General features: G+C 43.3%; 1 protein-coding gene across 6 annotated transcripts in view; it reads left to right on the top strand.

Annotated features, from left to right (window-relative positions):
• The first annotated feature begins 201 nt into the window (after nucleotides 1-201).
• Nucleotides 202-24,234, top strand: part of EFCC1 (EF-hand and coiled-coil domain containing 1) — a 59,855-nt gene continuing 35,822 nt past the window's right edge. For 5 of the 6 annotated variants that reach the window (XM_033140824.1, XM_033140823.1, XM_033140829.1 and 2 more), the window contains exons 1-2: nucleotides 202-1,116; nucleotides 3,868-4,277. In XM_033140824.1, the coding sequence (XP_032996715.1) occupies nucleotides 295-1,116; nucleotides 3,868-4,277 (1,232 nt within the window). In that variant the 5' untranslated portion in view covers nucleotides 202-294. The remainder of the gene's footprint in view (nucleotides 1,117-3,867; nucleotides 4,278-24,234) is intronic. The other variant, XM_033140825.1, reaches the window with a different exon arrangement.

The raw sequence follows: 24,234 nt of genomic DNA, 5'->3' as shown, positions 1-24,234 counted from the left end.
TCTGATCCCCAGAGTTTCTCGATGCTGCTGTTGCTGTTGATTTGATGCCTAGCGGTTTTTATCATGTCTAGAGCCGTTTAGCAGGCCTGCTGTGGTGCTGGTTGCTAATATAAACATCTAGCAAACCAGGAGGGAGGCGCCTTCTCGTTTAGCAGGGCAGGGGCGGAGCGAGGCAGGGAGGCGTGGCCCGGGGAGCTTTGCCTGTCCCGAGCCGGGGAACTCGATTGCAAGCGGGAAGCATGGTCGGAGGGAGCGGCAAGCTGAGTTGCGAGGAGGCGGCGGCGGCGCGCCAGGATGGAGCCATCTGATGGCTGGGATCCCTACGGCCGCCCGGCCCGCCGGACCCAGTGGCTGGTCAGCGCCCTGGCATACCACTACGGGCTGGACCGGGGCGTGGAGAACGAAATCGTGGTGCTGGCCACGGGCTTGGACCAGTACTTGCAAGAGATCTTCCATCACCTGGACTGCGAGGCCGAAGGCAGGATCCCCGGCGAGGACTTCCGCACCCTGTGCGGGGTGCTGGGGCTGCAGGCGGACGGCGGCGAAGAGGCGGCCGCCGACCCGGAGGAATGTGCCGGCCTCTGCGAGGACGTCGCCTCGGAGCTGACTTTCCGGCAGTTCCACGCCAAGCTGTGCGGCTACTTCAGCGCCAAGGCCGGCTGCCCCGCGACGGGCCGGGGCGTCGCGGGGGTGGCGCGGCTGCCGGCCGGCAAGGAGAGCGAGCACATCGAGACCCAGATCCGGCTCCGCAGCCCGCTGCGCCGTCGCCGGGAGAAGGAGGCGGGGGCTGGGCGCGGGCCGTCGAACAAGAAAGAGGGCGGCCGTCGGAGCAGCAGCAGCAGCAACAACGCGAGGGGGTCTGGTTCCACTTCGTGCACCTCCTCGCCGTCGTCCTCGTCGTCCTCTCCGCCACCTTCTCCCCCCGGGCCCGGCTCGGATCGTCGGCTCGTGCCGTCGGGCTCGTGCTCCCGGGAGTGCTACGAGGAGATCGTGGCCCTGGAGCAGGCGGAGGACCGCATCGTCAAGCTCGAGGACGAGAACGCCAGCCTGCGCGAGCTGGTGGAGGACATGAGGGCGGCTCTGCAAAGCAGCGACGCCCGGTGCTTGGCGCTGCAGGTGAGTGGGCCGAAGGGGGTGGGGGGGGGAGGCAGCTGTCCAAGCGTGGGCCCACTTCGTTGGAATTCAGGCAGAAAAAGAGGTCATAGGAAGGAAGGGAGTGCCTGTGGGCTGTGGGTATGTGCAAAAAGGGTCTTTCTCTCAGCACCCTGTAAAGTTTCATCAAATAGTTTTCAGATAGTTGAAGGACTGTTACATTGACAGCGCTCTCTGGCCCTGGGAAATCTCCCCAGGCCACGCCTCCTCCACAGGCACGCCCACTCAAGGCCACGCCCTACAGCAGTGTCAGTTGCCACCTTCTACTCTGACCTCTCTTCAGATCTTATAGATCACCTTTAATTCCCACTTTTCTTGAGGGTTTTTACCTGAATGAAATGTGTCCTTAATTCTGAATAATGGCTCTCTTTGTTGCTTGGATGAAGGAAAGAGACATGGATATGGGGGTGGGTGTAGAAACTAGCCCACCGAACAGAGGCAAACTTTTCATTTCTTGCTTCATGCACTTTTGTCTCTGGTCCTGCCCAGCACTATCATGTGGCTGCCAGAAGGTTGTCTACATGGGAAGGAGCCCCTTGATGTGAATGGTGTTCAGAGTTCTGGCACAGGTGGTGGAGCAAATTTGTTTTCAGTTGCCCAGAGGGCAGGACCTGGAGGGAAAGGTCAACAACTAAAAGAAAATGGATTTTGACCAAGCATGAGAAATAACTTTCAAATTGTAGCACTTGTCGCTGCTGTCACTCCCCACAAGTTTTCCTCATCTCCTCCTCCTCCAGCCCAGGAGATGGGTAGTCATAAATACTCACCAGAGTTACTACCAAATCTGACTCTGCTATGCATAAGGTCCCTCACCTACAGACATCTCTGAGAAGGTGTAATCCCACTCTGTGATAACACAAGGCCTTATTAGTGGGAGCCCCCACTTTGGGGAGCTTCCTACCCAAGGAGGGCCCTCTGGCATCCATGTTTCCTCCTCCTTTTCGTATCAAAATTGTCCCATTTCAAAAGCCTTTTTGGTTGTGTGCCTGTGTGAGCACACTTTGTAATTTCCTTTTAAAAAATACCCGCTGTGCTATTTTTGTTGTTGTTGTTTTATTTATAAGTGATGATAGGTTGGAGCAACTCTTTTGAAAATGGAATATAAATGTTTTAAATAACATTTAAGACTCCTGCCTGTGCAACATGACTTCCTCTTCCTCTCTCCCACCTCCCCACGTGCACCCCCAGCTCTGTTCCAGAGGGACCTCCAACTCCCTGGAGCAGATTGTGAGGAATTCCACTGCACAGGCCGAAGCCTATTCTCATGCAGGGACACCACTGGATACAACCCAATAAAAATAAATAGTCATAAAAGCAGCTTTATCCTGTACTGATGTGTGGGTATATTTACCTTGAAGGTAAACTTAAATACAAATTCAAAAGAACTTAAGTTTGTGTTCATAGTGATGATACAGCCTGCACTTCTACATTTGGTGCAACAAATCATAGTATCAGACTGTTTGTATGGGTAGCCTGATGCACTTCTGAATTTCTGGCAAGCAATTACATCATAGTGTTTGTGTTTGTGACTTTGTGAGAGTCAAAGATACACAGAATACACTCTCAATTGTGTGTTCTGCAAGTTTGTTCTTGTATGGCTTCTAATGTGTTCATTGCTTAGCATGCATCATAATGGCCAACCTCAAAAATTGGCAGTTTTAGTACCATTCTCCTAAGAGCCTATGACCCTTCTTTTCACGGGTGTATTGTATGCCTTGATCAGTTCTTGTATTACAAGGAAGCTACCCCATGTAATTGAAATGGAGGTGGGGAGGGAAAATTTGAGTACGGTAAGCCCACAACTTACACACTTAACTACAGCACATTCAGCTTTGTACACTTGGCTCTTTTATTTGTTTAAAAATAATAATTGGGGGCAGTCTGGGGGTGAAAAAAGACTTTGGCAATCCCACCCACCACTGAACCCAACATGTTTTGACCATATGTGATTTTGGCTTTAGGCGTGATCCCCAAAATGTGACCCTGTGTAAGTTGCGGGCTGACTGTATTCATATTAATGTAAGAAAATGTAATGTTCGGTAGTAACAAGTCTGTGCATGGGTGGCTATAGGAAGGAACGTAAAATGGCAGCAGTTTTCTTTCCAGCCTGTAACCATCACAAGGCAGTACTGTTTCTGTTCCACTGCAGTTTGGTTTCCACCATATACTAGGTTATTTGTCTGACTGCCCACTATTTTAATGCTACTGTTTGATGTAAGCTATATAACATACCAAACTGTGGGAGGCAGTGGAAGACAGGAGTGCCTGGCGTGCTCTGGTCCATGGGGTCACGAAGAGTCGGACATGACTAAACGATTAAACAACAACAAACAATATAGCATACATTGTTTTTACATTTCATTTACATTAGAAATCAATGTTAAAACAATCCATTAATTATGTGTTGTTTGGGGACTTAAAACAGTGATGTTAACAAATATAGGTCATATTTGCTGACTGATTTCCATTCCTGACCATAGACTAAGATGCAAACTATAGCAATTTCATTTCCTTTTCCTGTTTTCATTGGAAATTTCTGACATCTATAGGTCTATGGTTCAGTCTTTGTGGTACATTAGCCTTGTTTGAGACCTATATGAGCTGGACTTTCTGAAACATCATAGACCAAAAGTGAATTTGAAACAAATCTGCTTGATTAAAGTTTAGCTTCTTTCCTTCTAATTTATATTTCTACCTCTGCCCTGTTGATTGTAGGTAGGATTGTGGAAGAGCCATGCTAACCATAAGAATAATGGGACCTGTTTTATAAGCAACCGGAGACAATTAGCTAATGGTCAGTCCCAGACTTCCAAGTGCCTTCAAAGTGTTCTAAAGGAGGTTGAATTAATCCGGAGTTCTAGGGATGGACAAATTGAAGAAGCAATTAGGTTCAACCAAGAACTGGAAAAAGAACTGAGGAATTCTCACGAAGCTCTGGTTGCCCTGGAAGACTGCAACCGCAGTCTAAAGAGAGAGCAAGCAGAAATGAGGAAAAAGGTTGAAGAAGCACGGTATGCTGTCCTTAACAGCCTTGGAAAAGTAAAGGAACTCGAAGCTAAAGCCCATAAATTGCCACAGCTGCAGATATATATTCAGCAGCTAGAATCAGAGCTACAATATTATAGGTAAGCCTGAAATCGCCAAAAATAAATATCAGATGCAGCGCATATGTGTGGTTTGCAAACTCAGTTGTAAACGTCTTCTGAAATGTGGTGGGTAAAGAATTGGCCTCTACCTAGTTATTTTCTTAGTAGGGACTCTCAGCAAAGCGTCACTTATCTCCCTTCTAGTTAAGGCCACAGCAAGCATGATTTAGTGGGAACAGGAAAGGCTATCAAAGAAAAGCCCAACACGCCATTGACAAAAATCGGCAGATGTTAACAATCTAATTTAGGAGACATTATTAATGGTCTTGTGGGAGTTGATGTTTAGAAAGGGCAACATGTAATCTAATGGGAGAGGCTGTGGGGGGGGCACCAGCTGGTTATCATTAAGGGCATTGGTTGCAGGCTGCATTTTAGCTTTATGTGAATATTTGTACAGCGCTACCCATTGGGAATCCTTGTGTTTTGGCACTTCATAACTTCTCTTTATGCTGTTATACCAAATATTTCGGGCTACACTTGAAGAAATTTTCTCCAGGAAGTTAAGAATGGTCATATATATTGTTGTTTTTTAGGTTAGGCAACAGCTGCTGTGGCAGGATGGTCTTTTAAAGTGAACTGCATTTGTGGGTTTGTCCATTTAAAACTAGTTTTAAAAATCGAAACTTAGTTATCAATATGTCCAGTTACAGGTGGGTAGCCGTGTTGGTCTGCCATAGTCAAAACAAAATAAAATAAAAAATTATTTCCAGTAGCACCTTAGAGACCAACTAAGTTTGTTCTTGGTATGAGCTTTCGTGTGTCTGAAGAAGTGTGCATTCACACGAAAGCTCATACCAAGAACAAACTTAGTTGTTCTCTAAGGTGCTACTGGAAAGAATTTTTTATTTTATTTTGTTTTATCAATATGTGTTACCATAACTATATTTACTAATCAAAACAGCAGTATGATGTGGTATGTGCTAGCATCTCGTTTTGTATATAGTTGTGAGCAATTATTCCCATTTCCCCAGTCATGATGAAAAGAGCTAAATGATCCTGAGAAAGGGGATCATGCCACTACATGGATGTACTATGGAAGCTTATTACTGTGCAGTCAGAAGGAAGTCCCATTCAGTTTAATGGGACTTGTTTTCCAGGTAAGTGCATATAGGATTCTTGCTTTAATGACTTTACTTTCTTTGCCTTACAGAGGTGGGGTGAAAATTTAAGGAGGGAGCCACCTCTGCTTGAATTGTTGAAGGGCTGTGGCTCAGTGGTAGAACGTCTACTCTGCACATGGAAGATCCCAGGTTCGATCCCTGGGATCTCTAGGATGCCTAGGAAAGATACCTGCTCCAAACCCTGGAGAGCTGCTGGGTGTTAGCATTCATAGACACTGTAGTGATAGATGGACCAATAATTTGATAAGGCAGATTCCAGTGTTCCTAAGTAATTTGACATACTAGTATCTTAAGTCCTAAATGGTGCATCTGCTTGTATTCGCTGTACAGTGCCCTGCCAACATAAAGGAGCTTTGAAATTTATTTATGCATGCAGGCACACATTTATTTATGCACACATGCATGCACGTACATTGGGGCTGTGTTTGGCACACTTATTTGCAGGTGCAGTACATTTTTTAGGACTGGACTGTAAGTGCCATTAGTAAAGTATAAATGTCTGCTTATAGTCCTTTTTTTAAAAAAAAGGTTAAGATAGTATCCATCCTTTCTCATGGTTAAACTCAGTTCATTGATAAGAACCCTTAGGCTCCATAGATTCTGGTAAGACAAGCATCCATAGATATGTGTAGAATTATGGGCTAGTGTTTACTACTGTAAAGAAGGCATTTTGTTGCTTCGTTCTGTGCTTCATGGGTAAAACCAGATGATGACCCTCCAAGACAAAACGAGCCAAGGTTCATAGCTCTCATTATTGCTGACATAGTACACTTGGCTCTCCAAACAAACTTAATAGTAACACCAGTTGTGGATAGTACCGATTCCATGCCTGGTAGCCACTAAATAGGCTTTCACTCAAGACGGACTAAATCAGAAACCAAAGCCAGAAGCAATTGAATAGACGGCTTTGCATTTTTTAATATACCTGGGAGCTCACTTTACTGTTTTTCTTAATAATGAGAACAATTACAGCATTAATTTGTATGGGGTATATCTGACCAAGCATGTTGCACTGAAATCTCATACAGCCCTAATGTAAAGAGGGTGGAGGGGGTTGTGGGCCAAAGATCTTTTAGCTGGAATGGTTATTTCCAGTGTTATTTTTCTAGAAGAAGAGGTGCCGGAATTCACCATAAACACCTCCCTCGTTCTCTAAGAATGGCAATGGCACCCAGCTGAGAGGTGCCGGAATTGAGTTCCGGCTGAAAAAAAGTCCTGGTTATTTCCAAAGTGGCCTAAAGTGCATTATGGGCTTAGACCACTCAAACACGCTATATATGTGCTAGGTGCATTTATACAAGTTATTCAAAAGCAGAGATTCTGAAATCTAGCCATTTCCCTCCATAACCTGACATTTCCTCCCAGTCGGCTTACAAGAGTTCCAACTGAGTTATATGGGGAATCAAAGCTATTTTGTCCTGTAATTGTGAGGTAAAATAAGTTTTAAAAATAGCCCAGTACCATTTTTATAAACATTGTATAAATTCTTATCTAGAGGTCTGCAAAAATGAAACAGTGTGTTAAATGGTTGAGGTTTTTGGTTTTTTAAAAAAAGTTAATCAAAGCTTTTGTCATTGGCAAGTGGATTCTTTTGACTTTCATCCCAATTTTAAGCACATTTCTTAAAATTTAGTTCCATTAATTTTAGTGGTGGACAGTTCCCAGTGCTGTGTAGAATTGGGGCACTGTATAGTTGTCAGTGGGACGCAGGAGGCGCTGTGGTCTAAACTACAGAGCCTAGGGCTTGCCGATCAGAAGGTCGGCGGTTCGAACTCCCGCAACCGGGTGAGCTCCCGTTGCTCAGTCCCAGCTCCTGCCATGCGCTGCTCTGGTTTTGCCAGAAGCAGCTTAGTAATGCTGGCCACATGACCCGGAAAAACTGTCTGTGGACAAACGTTGGCTCCCTTGGCCAGTAAAGCGAGATGAGTGCCGCAACCCCAGAGTCGTTCATGACTGGACTTAACTGTCAGGGGTCCTTTGACCAAGAATGCCCTCTGCATCATTGTTGGGAGAAAAAAGGCTCGCAAGTCGGTATGTGCTGGCCTTGGTACTGAGGACTGAAGCTCAGGTCTAGAATTTGCAAAGTTGTTTTTCCATTGTTTAATGTTGCATGAAATTCATCTTTTAAGAAAAGGAAGATTAACTTGTTACAGATCAATGGGAAATGAAGCCTGGGCTTGCCCAGGGAACGCTTCAGAGAGCTACAGCAATATGACAATCTATGGCTGGATTGTTTTATGTGTCTATCATTTGAGTAAAGGCATGTTCCTTGTAATAAATGATCAGCTTATCAGGCCTGCTTGGAGGAAAATGTGAAAGCATGGGATTTGGGAAATTCAGAATATGGCTTCCAATGCACAGTGTAGGAGGGCCCATATAAACCTGGAATCTTTACTTTAAAAGAGAGAGGAAGTGAAAGAGGAAATTTATGTGTAATTTAATAAACTGTAGAATTGTGGAAGAAATTCTGTAGGAACCAGAATACGTATGTGCTTACCTCTGTATCCAGCTAGGGCAGGTGTGGCTCAGATCTCTGTTCACACTTTATTATTTGATGAGACAACTCTTCCCCCTCCCTTCTTTCTTTTTTTATTTTTGGAAGCCCCTTTAGAAGCTTCAGAATTTAATGGCAGAAGAGGGGAAAGGAAACAGGATACACACAAGCAGGTCATGCTTCCTATCCTGTGTGCTGCTTTGTTGTGATGCCCAAAGCGAAGAGAGGTGTAAAGCTTGTTTTGTATTAACAGCTTGCACATTTTACCGCTGATGGTTATGTTTTCAGCTGTTCTTTGGGCCGTTTTAAAGACTTGGCAGAAAGCAGATGCGATTGACGCAGAGTCACCTCAAAGCCCAGACCTGTGCTTCCAGCCTATAGTTGAAAACATTCTGTTTGTTTTAGCTTTTGCTTCTTCTTAGAAGGCCATCAGTCACTGTTTGCAGTTAATCCTTTGATTATTAGATTGTCTGCTGGAACTTCAGTCTTGGAGTGAATTACCCTTGTATTGGTTGGAGGCTGCATTAACCTGAGCTGGGTAGGACACAGTGAGAGCTATATTAAAGGAAGCACTCCGTGTTTCAGGGGCCGGGATCATGTTTCTCTGAAGTGGGCCCAGGGGCTGATAACCTTGTTTATTTGCGGTGCTGAGAAACCAGGAGAAACTAGAGCACTTTCATGAATGTCAATGGACAGCATTAATTACAGCAAAATGTTTCCATTGTGGTTTTCAAGCACAGGAGCAACACCACCACTGCTACCTAAACTGGGTGCACGCCATACATTTAAAGCACATGGCTTCCTCTGAAGAAACATGGGAACTGTAGTTTGTCAAGGGTGCTGGAGATTGTAGCTCTGAGAGGGGTAAATGACACCTATTCATAGCTGTCAACCTTCCTTTTTTTGCATTGGGAAACGGCCATAGCTGTCAACCTTCCCTTTTTTGCAGTGGGAAACGGTGTTGGAATAAGGGGATTTCCCACAAAAAAAGGAAAAGTTGACAGCTATGCACCTATTTGCTCAGTCCACATGTCACTGAGGCAGGCTGGAGGACAGAATCTTAACAGATCACACGTGTTCCCTTGTCCATCAGCTGGGAACTCTAGAACCAACATTTTTGTTGTCGTTTCTGTTTTGAACAGTTAATTTATTTAAGAATTTACCTTTCCATGATGCTAAACTGTGAATATGTTGCAGGAGAGTCGAGTGGTACAATTCTACCCTAGTTTCTCCCCCTCCTTTCTTTCTTTAAATCTTGCTGTTCTTGGAGTTTGTCTTTCACAGCGTATGCATGAAAGTTGGTTATAGCAGGAAAGCAAGTGTTGCCTTGCCATCCACGGAGACAAATCTCTCGAGTAGTTTACTTGCTTAAAGTATCATGTTGGAAGTGGTCACAAATAGCAATAGGATTCAGAAGGGTTTGGGGGAGTCCTCAACCAATATTCCAATTTAATTAATTTAAAGCCAGAAGTGGGCAAAATAGATGAGAGTCTACTGGTGGATATCTGGGTGATTGGTGCAGTCTATCAAGGATTTCTGACTTAATTATTCAGCAACAGCAGCAACTCCCCACCCCCACCCCAATTTAGTTTGCTGCAATTAAAAAAACTTTTTTTGGGGGGGGAAGGAATGGGTTTTTGTGAGAAAGGACAGTGAGCTTACTTCCAGCACAGAAGGACAGTGAGCACACTAATTTGCATTTGGCTTCTGTTGGTGAACCAGTGAGTTCGGGGGGGGGGGAAGCAAAGTAGATCTTGCTAGCTTGGAGGCATATAGACTTTACTAGCTTAAAACACAGTAAGCTAAAAAAAAACACACAAAAAACACAGTAGGCTCCATTACATTGCTTCTGATGTCATGACCTCCACCTCCTTGATCCGAGAACCAAGATCTGCAAGTTTTCTCTCTGCTCCTTAAGAGCTCTCAGTTGTTGTGCCATTTCTTCCATTGTATTAAGATACCGGTAATAGTCTGCCTGAGTTCCTCTGGTGGCTTTCTGTATGCTAGCTGCCATTTTGGAAGCACCTAGAAGAAGAAGAGTTTGGATTTGATATCCCGCTTTATCACTACCCTGAGGAGTCTCAAAGTGGCTAACAATCTCATTTCCCTTTCTTCCCCAAAACAAACACTCTGTGAGGTGAGTGGGGCTGAGAGACTTCAAAGAAGTGTGACTAGCCCAAGGTCACCCAGCAGCTGCATGTGGAGGAGTGGGGATGCGAACCCGGTTCACCAGATTACGAGTCAACTGCTCTTAACCACTACACCACGCTGGCTCTTAGCAGCTACAGCAGATGGAGACCTCTGGGAGGCGTTTTTATATTTTAGTCTAAAAAAGTAAATAAGATAGGAAGCTTTACCTTTGCCCACTCCTGTCAGCACACCATACCCAGAGCCGCTGTTTATAGCCAAATCAGCATACATAGGTCTTTGTTGTTGGCCAGAATCAGTCAAAATTTTGAGGAGCTCCACCATTGCATGTCGTTTGACAAATTCTGCCTTCTCCACAAATTTCATTCCTTAAATTTCTTTTCCGTGAATATATTCAAGAAGGTGTTAACTTTTGTCTTTTCTTAGAACAATTACATACTATTTTCATCTTACTCAAGTGGGACCTGAAACAAGATGTTGAAGTGTGGAGTACTTTTGTCCAGCTGTACTCCATACCCTTTCCCAGGATACTCTGCAGAGCTGGATGTTTAATTAGGAACACTGAGACATGTGCTTTAGGCAGCAGATCACAAAGAGTGGTGGATTATGCCCAGCCTATTTGCCACCCATAGACCTGCCCTGACTCCCTGCCACTGCCACCAACTCTGTGACTAGCTGCTATCTGCTACCACCCCCGTGGCTGTTAGTGCCATGGCAGCTGTCACCATCCCCACTAATAATCTTCCTCTTGAACAGGCATCCCCAAACTCGGCCCTCCAGATGTTTTGGGACTACAGTTCCCATCATCCCTAGCTAACAGAACCAGTGGTCAGGGATGATGGGAATTGTATTCCCAAAACATCTGGAGGGCCGAGTTTGGGGATGCCTGCTCTTGAATGTGGCTGGATGCCATATTGGCTGCATAAGGATCCATACTTGTAAAATGTGTTAGCTATTGGTTTATATAATTTACTGATAAATTGACAATGGTGTTGTGAGCATGGACGTTTTGATTGCTGTATTTAAAGCTGAAAGAGAAATGCGGAACTGGGAAATGAAAATATGAATACTTAAGAACAGCTGACGCAGCTACCATAAATACGATCACTTTCAAGGTTAATGGGGAAACACACTGAATGGGTGTTGAACTAAGCACAGATTTCTCGTTTTTAGTTTGACATTTCAGCTGTTTACAACAAACCTCCAGCCTTTTCTAGTTGACTGCACCTCCCTTCTTTTTTTCTTGCCAGCCTCATCCCCTCCATTGTTCCCATGGTTTGAGTGTAGTTTATAATTAATTTGCATGCTGAACATAAAAAAAGAAAAGAAAAAGTGATTTCATGATACGTGAGTGCATTTTCTGGTCTGTTAACTTCAGTTATAATGTTGAGCTGTAAAGAGTATCCATTATGCTAAGTTATCCAGAATAAGGGATAAGAGTGTATTATGTGTAAGCTAATCACATTTTCAATATGCCAGCCTTATCTATTGTTGTCCATATCTGTTTAACATGACAACTGGACAAAGCAAAATCTACCCTTCACAAGCCTTTTCAGTTTAGGAAATTTTATGGAAGTTGCATTTTGTTGCACAGCATGTATTTTTAGGTAAGATTGCTAGACTTCTAATTAAATCTCCCATTTTCTCATTTGTTCTTTGTAAAAAAAAAATGGGCTGGGAGGCATTGACTTAGTTGGGTTAGAGCAATTCCATGGAAGCAAAATATAGTGTCACCCACTGTTCATTCAATCAGTTCTACATTTGCACAGTCTGAGAGATTCCATAAGCCTGTGTGGGAGCTGTTCGTTGCACATATTGTAACTGTCACTTAGCAACCTGCATTGTGATGCACACCTTCTCTATGCTAAATACTAAGGCTGTGGAGCACAAATGGAATGGAAAACGGGGACAAAAAAATCTTGCAGGCCAAAGGATCAAGGGAATTTTGTTACAGTGTGTGTGGTACATTCTTCACCATAACAAAGAATCTTACGAGGTTCTGCCTTAAAAAAAGAAAGAATAAAGTATGCATATATCAAGAATTAGAATGCACACCATGTATATTTCTTCTTTTTTCTTTTGTTTTCTGAAAGCCATTTTCAGTTTATTTGCTTTTATAACTCTTGTATTTTATTTTGTTTAGTATTTTAAGCTAAGTTCTATTTTGCGATTAATCATGTACTACCAGTGCATTGGGTTGTACACAATGTTAGTTGGAATAGTCCCATTTAAATTAATGGACGTTACTAACTTTGGTTCATCAATTTCAGTGGGTCTTCTCTGAGTAGAACTTAGCTGGATACAGTCGCCTGAGGATAAGTAGCGAGGTCCAGTTATGTTTTTCTGTTGACTCTATAGCTTGTTGTATTTTTCTTCAGGAAGCGATTTATGCAGCTGATGTTTTCCGTCTTACATGTGTGAACTGGAACTAACAGTGATACAGCATCAGGAGCCTAAACTTCCATGTTCTTAGCATAAAACAAACACGTGCTTCACTTCTACTAGGAATGTTCCAGTTGCCAATCTAAGTAAAACAATAAAAGCCTTTCCAGACTTTAAGCATTTTCATGATACCAACTGTATCATACTGAATGCACTTGTATAGTACCAAACTACAAACACATGACAAGTTGATGAAGATTACAAATGAGTGGAGCAATTGCAACTGCAACATTGCATTGTATAATACCAGCTCTGCAAAACTATTGAAAAACTTGTATCCCTCCTTTTAGGCAACTACTACCTTCTTGTTTAATAACCAAGGAATTTTAGCACTCGCATCTCAATACCTATAATCACTGAAATTTTGGACATTCCCTGTAACATCTAATCTACGTGTCCCTATTTGTGCACCTGAAAATGACCCAATAATGACTTTTAGCCATGATTAAACTTTGAGAAGTCTCTGATAAGTTAATGCTCAAGAGACTGGGAAAACACACGCAGTAGATGTGCATACTATTGATGAAGATGCTCGTGAGTTTCCTGGGTGTACAGAATGCTGGGTACAGAATGCTGGACCTTGGGCCAAATGCATAAAAGTGATCCATATGGTCTTGTGACCGAATGGTCCTTTGAAAATGCACATTCCTGTATGAAATAAAATTGTTTTACTGAAAGCAGTCTCTTTAGAACCTACTGTGTCTATGACAAGCTATGGAAAGTTCCCACAGCCTCTATCACTGACATGGATGATAGAGGTGCTAAGTACTACGTAGCAGGTGGCTTTGGAAAACCTCCAGAGATTCTTTTTTTTTGGCCATAAAACAAGATTAAGGTTGATTGCTTTGTTGTGATGGAGTGTTTGTTTTCATAGTGCAGTGATTTAGTGGCGACTCACGATGTCACATTAGTCATAACACTGAGAAATTGGCACACAGTGCGTATCTGCTCTGTTTTTTTATTCTCTACACTTGACACAACCCCCAATTCAGTATACTTGGCAATAGTTCATATAACACACTGGAGGTATTTAGTAAAGCATGTTGTGAGGTTAGTCAACTTTTAAGGTCTGGGAGATTTGAGTTTAGCTACTGGTTGCTTGAGTTAAGAATAATTGAAAATTCTTTACAGCAACCCAGTAGGTCTAGCATTGTGTTTAATGTAAGACTTGAAAGAAGCTGTTGAAGATGAAAACCAGCCTTTGGCCACCTGGTGCCAGCCAGATGTTTTGGAAAGCTGATGTAAACAAACAATCCAGCTTCATGTAAAGCAAAGGCACCAGCTTATGCTGTTTTGGATTGTAAATAAGAGAACACAGTGGCTAGACTTGTACTCTACTTGGCAATGAAACTTGCTGCAGAATTAGGTGGAGGAAGTTGAACTCAAGACCCTATGCATGCTGATAGCACTATATACCGGTAAGTCAGCCTTTCTCAACCTTACGTCCCCAGATGTTTTTGGCTTACAACTCCCATCATCCCTAGGTAGCAGGACCAGTGGTCAGGGATTATGGGAGTTGTAGGCCAAAACATCTGGGGACCCAAGGTTGAGAAAGGCTGATATAAGTAGTGAAAGTAATATTGGGATTTTGAAAAGGAACAGGACCAACTTCAGCACTGGAGCAAAGAGGATGTCTTTGGCAACTTCTACCCAAGAAGCCCAAAACAAGATTCAAAGAGGTTGGTCTTTCTCACAAACATTTGCATACACACAAACCAGGCTGCACATGCAAATGTTGGCATCCGTCTGGCTCAAGAGACAATGCAGTGCTCCTCTGGGGGTGAAGCCAAACTGCTGCATTAGCAGCACCGAAGTGACTTCCCCGGGGCGCAAGGCTGGGAAGTGTGTATGGAGGTCCTAGACTACCCAGACAACAATTCTCTAAAAATTATAAGATGACTTTTCATAAAAGAAAAGTGTGCTGCTGTGGAAAGGGATGGAGCCAAAGTTCATTCTCTTCCTCAAAATGCTCAATAGCAAAGCCCAGATTCTGGGTTTTTCACCAGCTTTTAAATAAGCGTGATAGCCCGGTTTGCATGTTTATCTCTCTATTCTGGTAGCAGGAAGTATACATCTCCTCTATCCTCTCCCACCCCCTCAATTCCTGTTTTCAATTTAAGCAAGTGAACTTGAGGGTGCAACGTTAATGAATTTGTGAATCATCAGGCGGGTCTATACAGGCTGCTACTTTTATTTTTATGTGAGTTAATTCAATTTCTTCTCTTTTCCACTCAAGAAACTCTTAGCTGGCTGCTTGCATCCTGATTCTGGCTTCATTTCTGCCCTTCAGTGGAGCTGGAGTACTTTATGTTTTCCCTGTGACACTAGGCTGTTTCTTCCTTCCTTTGAATGCTTTGTTTCTTTTCCCTCATTTCTTTTAACATAAAAAGAATATGAAAAAAAGATAAATCCAGAAATAGCAGGGCAGCATCTTCAAAAAGGGACATGGTGTTTCGTATAAATAAAACACTACGTTTTGCAAGAAGATGGATTGTGCAGGGATTCAAATCTCTCAGGATGTAGAGTAGTATTAATCATTGGCGAAGTGTTCTTGCGCGGACAAACCGCATGTGAACAAATCATTGCAATGAATCCTTATGGGATGATACCTATCAAAAAAGCTATGATGAATGTGTACACATAGAGGTCATGCATTGGGAAATGGTACTGGAAGCAGAAGAAACCACATTTGCTATTTTCTCCATTCTTATACTAGTAGCTTGTGTGCATGTGTGTTAGTTAATGTTTGGTCGGATCTGGTAGCAGCACATAGCAGAGGTCATGCACTGGAGAGCCCATGTGGTGTAGCGGTTGGAACTAGGACCTGAGAGGCGAGAGTTGAAATCCCAACTCAACCATGAAGCTTGATGGGTGACTTTGAGCCTAATCCTCAGCCTAATCCAGGCATAGGCAAACTCACTACAACTACAGTTTGGGACTACAACTCCCATCATCCCTAGCTAACAGGACCAGTGGTCAGGGATGATGGGAATTGTAGTCTCAAAACATCTGGAGGGCCAAGTTTGCCTATGCCTGGCCTAATCAATCTCATAGAGTTGCTATAAGGATAAAATGGGGGGCCTCTCTCCCACCACCTGCAATCAGGTAAACTTGGCTCTGCTGGGAGGAGGAGCCCCTTGCTTCTGGGTGGGAGGCCCAGCAGGCTGACTTTGATCACAGCCCTCTAAAACCTGGTGCCTGTGCTGACAAATATCAAAACACAAACAGCTGTTAAATTAAATGGGCAGTTGCTAGGGCAACGGAGAACTTTTCTGTGAAACAGGCCCAATATTGTCTTACACACTGCCCCCTTCCAATATGTACCAAACAAAATTCTGCTTATTCAGTCTTTTTCTGTTGCTCTGTTGCTCTCTAGCTGAGAGCTATCTCTCATTTTCTTGTCTTAGAAACCTTGGGCATTTTCTTTTAACTTGGAAGCTTAACACAATCAGGCTTGAGAAGCCTTATTGTAGACAGATCATGACAAAAAGTATATAATGGATTCTGAAGTGAAGTTGGAGCAGACCCATTGAGCAAAGACACCTTCCCCCCCAAAGTTGGAACATTTTCCTTAAAACAACTTAATTCAGAATATTGATTTTGCCAAAGACTCTTAAGAGGTTGTGGACCCACTTGCAGCATGCCCCATAGGCAGAGTCATGAAGTGATAATGGGTGGAGCAAACTTGACACAACTTTCTGGAGTTAAGACTCGGCCACAACTTAATTGATTACAGATTTAGGTAGGCTTTGGCTTAGGCATTGTGTGTGTATCCTATATCAGCCTTCCGTGGGAAGGCTGAAGTTTGGACAGGGTCATGCCTGGGTTATGGACCACCTCAAGACACAGGTCAACTAAGCTGGTCCTCCCCAGGCAGATTCCATAAGTTCTGTGGCACTTCTACACCCGCTTGGCTTCAGGACAGAAACTTCAACTCAGACCCCTTTACTAGGGTACCCTGAGATTGGTTATAGATGCAATAGCACCTGATACTGGACTGGAAAAAAATCTGTGTTTTGCTTTTGTAAAGCAAAGAACACAAAGCATCCGATTCTACAAAGATTGCCTCCTGTCTTCCTATCCCTTGCATGCAAATCTGTTTTGGGTTTTTTATGGATTAAAGTCTGACTGATACTGGAGATATAGCAGTAACCTTTTGGATCATTTAACAGATCTGAACGTCCTGTTTGCCAGTGTAAAGAAACTTTGTTTTTGATGAGAGCCAAAAGTCATTGGTGTACAGCCTGCACGCTTTTTGACTGCGAGGTACCCTGATGAAACTTTAATGCCATTTGTCAACAGATATCCTTTTATTGTATACAGGAAACAAGCAAGAGTTAGATAAGCTAAAAATAATCCTCGGGCTCAGCAGGGGCTCCATTGGAGAAGCCCACATGTGGAGGCACAGAACATTATATGTGGAAGAGACTTCTGAGCTGATCCCCAACCTGTCCCTCTGTCCCCTCGGGGTTCCTTTATAGAGGAAGAAAAGACGATAGTAAAAGGCCGGCAGGGAGAAGAGAGTGCAGTTTGGTTCATTACTGTGAAAAAGAAGCTGTCAATGTGTCACTTTCTTTCATTCTTCCTCCCTCGCCAGGCCTTTCTTGATCCAGGGAATGGAGACTTAAATCAAACAGTCAGGATGAATGATGAAACCTCACAGTGTGTGTAAAACAAAACAAAGAAGAAGAAGAAGAGGGCAACCAAGAGCGGGGCTGGATGTGGGGCACCATCTGGAAGCAGTGGAGAACAGTCAGCTGATTGTTTCCTTTATTTCGCTGAGGGCAGAGTCTGGTAGTTGAAAGGCCTTGGTGGGGAGGCATTCCCTTGTCTCTGTGTAACAAACAATAGCCAGGCCTTGTAAAGCTCTGACATCTTCGAAGCATAGGTACTGTTTTTTTATGGTACGATAGGACCAGAGGAGCAAAGAAGTAGCATTGCCTATCAGTCTTCTAGGTTGGAGGGACAATGCTTTCAGTTTTTAAAATGGAGCCTGATAGGTCCTTCTGTGTAGACTCCTGTTTTTGTTTCTATTTATAGTCGTACCTCCATTTACGTAACCCTCTGGTTACATAAACTTCGGGATGTGCATGTGGCAAACCCAGAAGTATTTTACCAGGTTTTGCTGCTGCACACGCATGCGCAGAAACGGCCCTCAGGTTGCAGAAACCTTGGGATCCGACCGGACCTCCAGGACGGATCCCATCCGCAACCGGAGGTACCACTGTACAGTATTTATTTTGCAAAGACATCGGTTCTACTGGGCAGATGATTGACCTGCAACACCAGCAGGTTTCTTGTAGCATATGCAACGTGGTGCAGAGCCACGTTTAAGGGAGTGCGGCCCATTTGCCCACACTGGGCACCGAGTTGAGAGGGTGCAGCAGGGGGCACCGCAACAATGTCTAACAACAGGGTGGGCACCAAATTTTGGCATCTCAGGGCACCGCTGAAATTTTGATGCCCAAAGTCTGCCATTTCCTAGTGCCCTCCTTGTTCAACTTCTACATTTCCATTTAGTCCAAAACATGTGGAAGGCACCAGGCTGGCAAAAATTGGTATATGCTATAAAGATTGCTTTATGCAGATGTTGCAAAATATAATCTCTTAGCAAAATCCTTTGCAAGCTGTAAGTGCAATGTATGTTCTAAATTGCCAGTGGTAATAATCATAATATTTCCAAATAAATACATAAGCACTGAAACCTCCTTGGGAAAATAGGGTTGGGAGACTGGGCCTCGCAAGAGAAGAGGCCCCATCTCCAGTAGCCACCCACTTAGCCTTTGAAGGTGCCTGAAGCTAGGCCTCAAATAATGTCTCAGCAGGTTAATACAAGCAGCCCTCCCTCAGTTTGCAAAGTAGTTCATCAGGAGTGTGTCACTTCCAAACGTAAGAAACACTAAGATTAGAAACCTGTTGGTGAAGTTGTCAGAATCTCTTGTGTGTTGTATGGAGACCAGGACTGTTAATTTACATTTGTTTATTTTTATTGTTTTCTGACAGATTTGAATATATTTTTTCTCGATGTTTGGGGATTTTGAAATTTTGAGGGGTTTTAAAAAAATTAATTTGCTGAGCTACTTGGAAAGGTTCTGTGGAAAGGCACACTATAAATGTGATAAATTGAACAGGGTATTTTTTACCTCTTTTTAATGCATCTGTTGATACCACAATGAACTGTGTCATTATGCAAATATGGCAGTTCTGTGGCTCATAGTTTCCTCAACGGTGTGCGGTCTAAATAGAGATGTGAAGGCCCGGAAAACCCCCTGGAAAAATTAGGAAAGAAACGGGGGTTTTCTGTTTTTCCCCTGAAGCCTTTTTTGTTTGTTTTTTTCTGAAAAAATGGAAAAATTGAAAAAAATAGATTATGGAATGTTTTATTTTAACATGATGAATAAAATATTTTAAGATAAGGGGTTCAAATATTTTATAAATCATTTCTAAAAAAATATGTATGGTATCAGATTATTCTAATTTCTGTGAAGACAAGCAAGTCCTAGGTTACAAACTGAACTCTGCAATGCAAGAACAAGATATATTTCTTCCTTTAGGAGGTGCTGTTGTCACCAGAAAAGAAAAAGGTTTCAGTTTTGTTATCTCTGCTAGAAAAAGCTCTGATATTCCATATATCAATATGTTGTAATGGACATTGGCTACCCCCCCCCCAAATGGCATGCATGGTTTTCTGCCTCTAAAGGTTCAAAGATCAGGTTCAACTTTCCTTTAGGAGACAAAATGATAATTTCTAAATGTAAAAATGAAATTCCTTAACATTTTAAGGAACTCATTCTTGAGATCCATCAACTGCTTCCTTTGTATTAAATGGCAAAAGCAATAGAACTGAAGACCATCAGCATTTTGCTAGTAAAAAAAGGTAAGGGACCCCTGACAGTTAAGTCCAGTCACGGACGACTCTGGGGTTGCGGCGCTCATCTCGCTTCACTGGCCGAGGGAGCCAACGTTTGTACGCAATTTTTTCGGGTCATGTGGCCAGCATGACTAAGCCGCTTCTGGTGAAACCAGAGCAGCACATGGAAACGCTGTTTACCTTCCCGCCTATTTATCTACTTGCATTTTGACGTGCTTTCGAACTGCTAGGTTGGCAGGAGCAGGGACTGAGCAACAGGAGCTCACCCGTCGCTAGGATTCAAACTGCTGACCTTCCGATCGGCAAGCCCTAGGCTCAGTGGTTTAGATCACAGCGCCACCCGCGTCCCTTTTGCTAGTATCTCACTCCAAATAAGCTAGTTCAGTTACTTCATGTAGATACAGTGGTACCTCGGGTTTCAAACGCTTCAGGTTACAAACACTTCGGGTTACAAACTCCGCTAACCCGGAAGTAGTTGCTCCGGATTGCAAACTTTGCCCCAGGATGAGAATGGAAATCACGTGCCAGCAGTGCAGTGGCAATGGGAGGCCCCATTAGCGAAAGTGCACCTCAGGTTAAGAACGGTTTTGGTTAGGAACGGACCTCCGGAACAAATTAAATTCGTAACCCTAGGTACCACTGTATTAAAAAAACAAAGTGGGGGACAAGCCAGAACCCTGTGGGACACCATAGTGCAAAGGCTATGGCATCAAACCATAGCCCCCCTGACCTGACAGGCCCAGAATTCACTGAAAGGCTCCACCAAACCAGGCAGAATAATATAATGATCTATGGTATTTAAAGCAGCTGAGAGGCCTTAGAGGTCAAAAGAACATCAGAAGAGCCTACAGGATCAGGCCAGTGGTCATCTAGTCAAGCGTCCTGTTCTCACAGTGACCAACTAGATGCCTATGGCAAGCCCCAAAACAGGAACTGAGCGCAACAGCACTTCTATCCTATGGTTACCACCAACTGGTATTCAAAGACAGACAACTCCAATAATGGAGTTAGATTTTAGCTAATCAGCCACAGCGGTCTTAGTCCCATATCCCAGCAAAAACCCCAATGGATATAGGTCTAGATAATCATTAACTTTATGATGTGCCCAGAGTTGTGAGACCACCACCATGTATTTCAGCTTAGATTATGTGATCCTAATCACACTTGTATGTAAGCTCTGAACTTCCTAGAATATCACCTGCAGGTGATGTTTTAATTTTATCAGAATAATTTGCTTTGGCCATCCTTACATTATGGTCATGTTCAGTTGTGGTACCTTCCTGTTTCCCATCTTTAGAAGATGGCTGCCTGTCTATTTCTTAGATAGGTATAGCACACAATTCTTCTCAAAATGTGAATAAATGTTCCATTGCTATTTCTGGGCAGAACCCTTTCCTGCTTATCTTCTAGCAATCCTAATTTATTGCTGTTTTAAATTATGTTACTTAAAATCTGGAGTTGTTTTTAAAGTTGTTTTGTTTTTGGAATTTGTACTGAATTTCTTGCATTGTTTCCTTTTTGTTAGGATATGTAAATTGGTTTGAGATTTTTGTCGAAATGCGAAGCGGTATGTAAAATTAAATAAATATTATTCCCAAAACTTACACGTGCTTTCATTCCTCAATCAGAGGCTGAAAGTTATATACAGGCAACTCCCCATTTACATACATTCAATATATGCGTGACTGCGCATACACGCATTGTGCCCAGCCCTGAAGTGACTCAAAAATATCACAAAAACATCACAGAAAGGGGTGGGGTGGGCGGAACGGAGTGTTTGCACACTTTTTCAAATATACGTGTTTTCACTTAAACGCATGTGGTGCCTTGAACCCCCACATAAATTTGGAGTTGCCTCCATGCATATGAAACTCCTTTGCTAAACTCTTACCATCTAACATTTTGAGGCCAATCTTGCAGTGCACATTGCCCTTGGTGTGCCACAACAATCTCTTGATTGCATAGAATGAGATTTATGGGGAAGGTTTGCTGTTATAATTCAACGTTGTGTAAAAGTATTGCAACCTTTTGAAGTTCAGGATAAGAGTGAAACCATAGTAAACAAAAATGGGGCTAAGTTCTTCCATGCCCTAGTTAGCTGGATCGTCACCTGAGGTGCCTTAAGAACAAAGGGTTACAAAGGCTGTTGGTATAATTAAAAGTTCATTTAGTCCTGCCCTGAGGAAGTAGATAGATGTGTGGCTCTTAAAATTGGATTTCCACAAGAGAATGCAGCCCCACACTGGTTGCAGTCCAAACCTCAGCAGGGTGTGTGCACTTGCTACCGTGTTCACTGGAGTTGTTAGTCTGGAGCAGTTCTGAATTCCTATGTCTTCAGAATCACAATGCAAACTTGCATATTATGACTTCCATATGGAGGAATCTCTCCTTGGCAGCTGTTACCACAGTGTACCTAGTTCATGTGCAGCAATTTGCCACATGGATCAAGCAGTCTTCATACCCCTTCAAACAGCCAGAAAGGAAGATGGTATGAGCATTGCCAAATCTGCATGTTGAGCCACTGTACACAAATGATTTCAAGTGTCATATTATACATGTTGGTCATTGTATGCAAAGCAGGCCTTAGAGAATGCCTCTAGGCATCTTGAAACAAGTTTATATATCGGCATTTCCCCCCATGTTAAACTCTTGGCAATGATGGCAGAGCCCTGCAGATAATATCTGGGTGGAGTGGTGATGGAGAGGGGTTATATTTTGTGGGACAGGGATATTTAATGCTTATTGCGAACATTCAAGATGAGCTGCTTATGAAGTATTGCTTATGTGATGCTCCATTGACTGTGCTTGCAACATAGAACAGGAGTTAAGTAAAGATCTATTATTTCATGACAGGTGAGTTGAGCATTCCAAATGAATGAATGCCCCACATTATATTTAGGACAAGTCTATTGATTTCAGTAGAAGCACGTGGAAGAAACCAGTTTCACCTATAGCTGGGGGTAGTATATGGTAAGTCTTTTATGAACTGAGAGACACAGTCATTAATAATGTTTTAGGGGAAAGTTATATACTATGGGGTAGCTATCCTAAACATTTCCAGTACAGAATCTATGAAGCACTACATCAGCATGCATTATTGTGTATAATGGTGTCCCAAAGTCTGATGAGAGGTACTAGTGAGTCAGTTTGTCCAGTCCCTGTGAATAAATAAATACAAATCTTTAATGTAAGTATAACTCTTATTATTCAGTGGGACCATGAAAACAAAGAAACAGCCTGGAAGCTTTATAATATATAGTTTCTTTTTTTTCTTTTTAAGTGCCTTTGGGTCCCTCCAGCCCCATGTATAAGATCACAGTCTGGGTTTATTATGATACTGTAAACAGAGGAAGTGGTCTGTCTATTCAGCTAATAACGACGAACAGCTGGCTGTCTAGTGTCTCCTGATGCAACTAAAGCTGGAAACAAAAAATAAATAACTTATGTCCGATTTCCATCCTGTATGGGGCCACCATTTTGTACGTTCCCATCCACCACCATTAAACTTTATGTGTCCTTGTAGTGTTGTATCATGCTGGCAAGAACAGCTATAGTGGGAAGATTCCATGAACTTGTGAAATTGCTTACTGAGCAGCCTTTAACACAGATCACAATGCTCAAACTATTAACCTGATAATATATCAGCAGCCCTTCACCAACACCATAGACTGATACATGATTTCCTTTAATTTAGCTCTTTTTGTAATTTCATTTGTTTAGGGGCGTAGGAAGCCTCTTCGCCGTCTGGGGCGGCAAATGCTGCATGGAGGCACCCCCTGGGGGCGGGGGCATTGGGGTCACGATCCATGTCAGACTGCGCATGCACGGAAATGCCGCAAATGCTCAGTCCATCCAGGCCGGCACTGCTGCTCCTGTGGCGACCGAGTAAACTGCCGAGCGAGTGGCAGCTTGTGGGGCTGCCCCGTCCGGGAGCAGCAGCGCTGGCTCGGATGCACTGCGCATGCCCGGAATCTCCGGACATGCGCAGTGCATCCGGGCCGGCACTGCTGCTCCTGTGGAGACTGAGCGAGCAGCTGCTCATAAGGCTGCCCCGGCCGTCCGTAAAGCAGCATGGACGGGGTGCCGGGTGGCGGGGCTCAGCTTGGGGAGTGGCAAGAGGGGCCGCCAAATGTCACCCCCCTCCCCTGGAACCAAGGGCGCCCTGCCCCCATCGCCCCTCCCACGGCATTTGTTGTTCTTATTATTATCATCCCTACTGTAAATTTTCTCCAACATAATTATTCCATTACATTGCCTCACTGTGGGTTTTCCTTATTCTGTATCCTCCTTTCTTACTCATTCTGTAGATGAAGAATATGCCGTTTTTCAAAAGCTGGAATTTATTTGGGACAAAACAACCTCTTAAATAATTAGCAGGTGATGCAGATGCAAGGAGACTTTTGTCTTGGAATCCTATAATGTTAACATTCGAATTCTAAAGTATAGTGTGAGGGAAAAGTGAAGCTTCTGTTGTGTTGTCCAGCGCCCGCTACTGACAACATCTTTGACTTTAGAAGAAACTAAATTGCAAAACTGACACTTCCCTCGCCATCTAGAATATTTTTGCTTGGTAAGGAGAGCCATTGCTGTGTTAGTTCTCTGAGCAAGATGTAGAACAGGCAATGTTATGCACCAAATTAAGTGCCTTTTTATTTGATCTTATGATCCTGCTGATTTTCTCATTGTTGTACATTCCTGCTGCGTGGTGTATATTTTTTTAAAAAAATCTTGATGGTTGTTTCTATTTTTATCACTCTGTGAATTGTACAAGCCACCCGGAAAGCTAGAGTGAACCCTGTGTCAGTAAAGACAGCTCATTTTCAAACAAAATTCAATCTGCCAAACCCCAAAGAAGGGCAC

Source organism: Lacerta agilis, chromosome 2, assembly GCF_009819535.1.
Source record: "Lacerta agilis isolate rLacAgi1 chromosome 2, rLacAgi1.pri, whole genome shotgun sequence".
NCBI classification, from domain to species: Eukaryota; Metazoa; Chordata; class Lepidosauria; order Squamata; family Lacertidae; genus Lacerta; species Lacerta agilis.
This window is presented reverse-complemented; position numbering and strand designations above follow the sequence as displayed.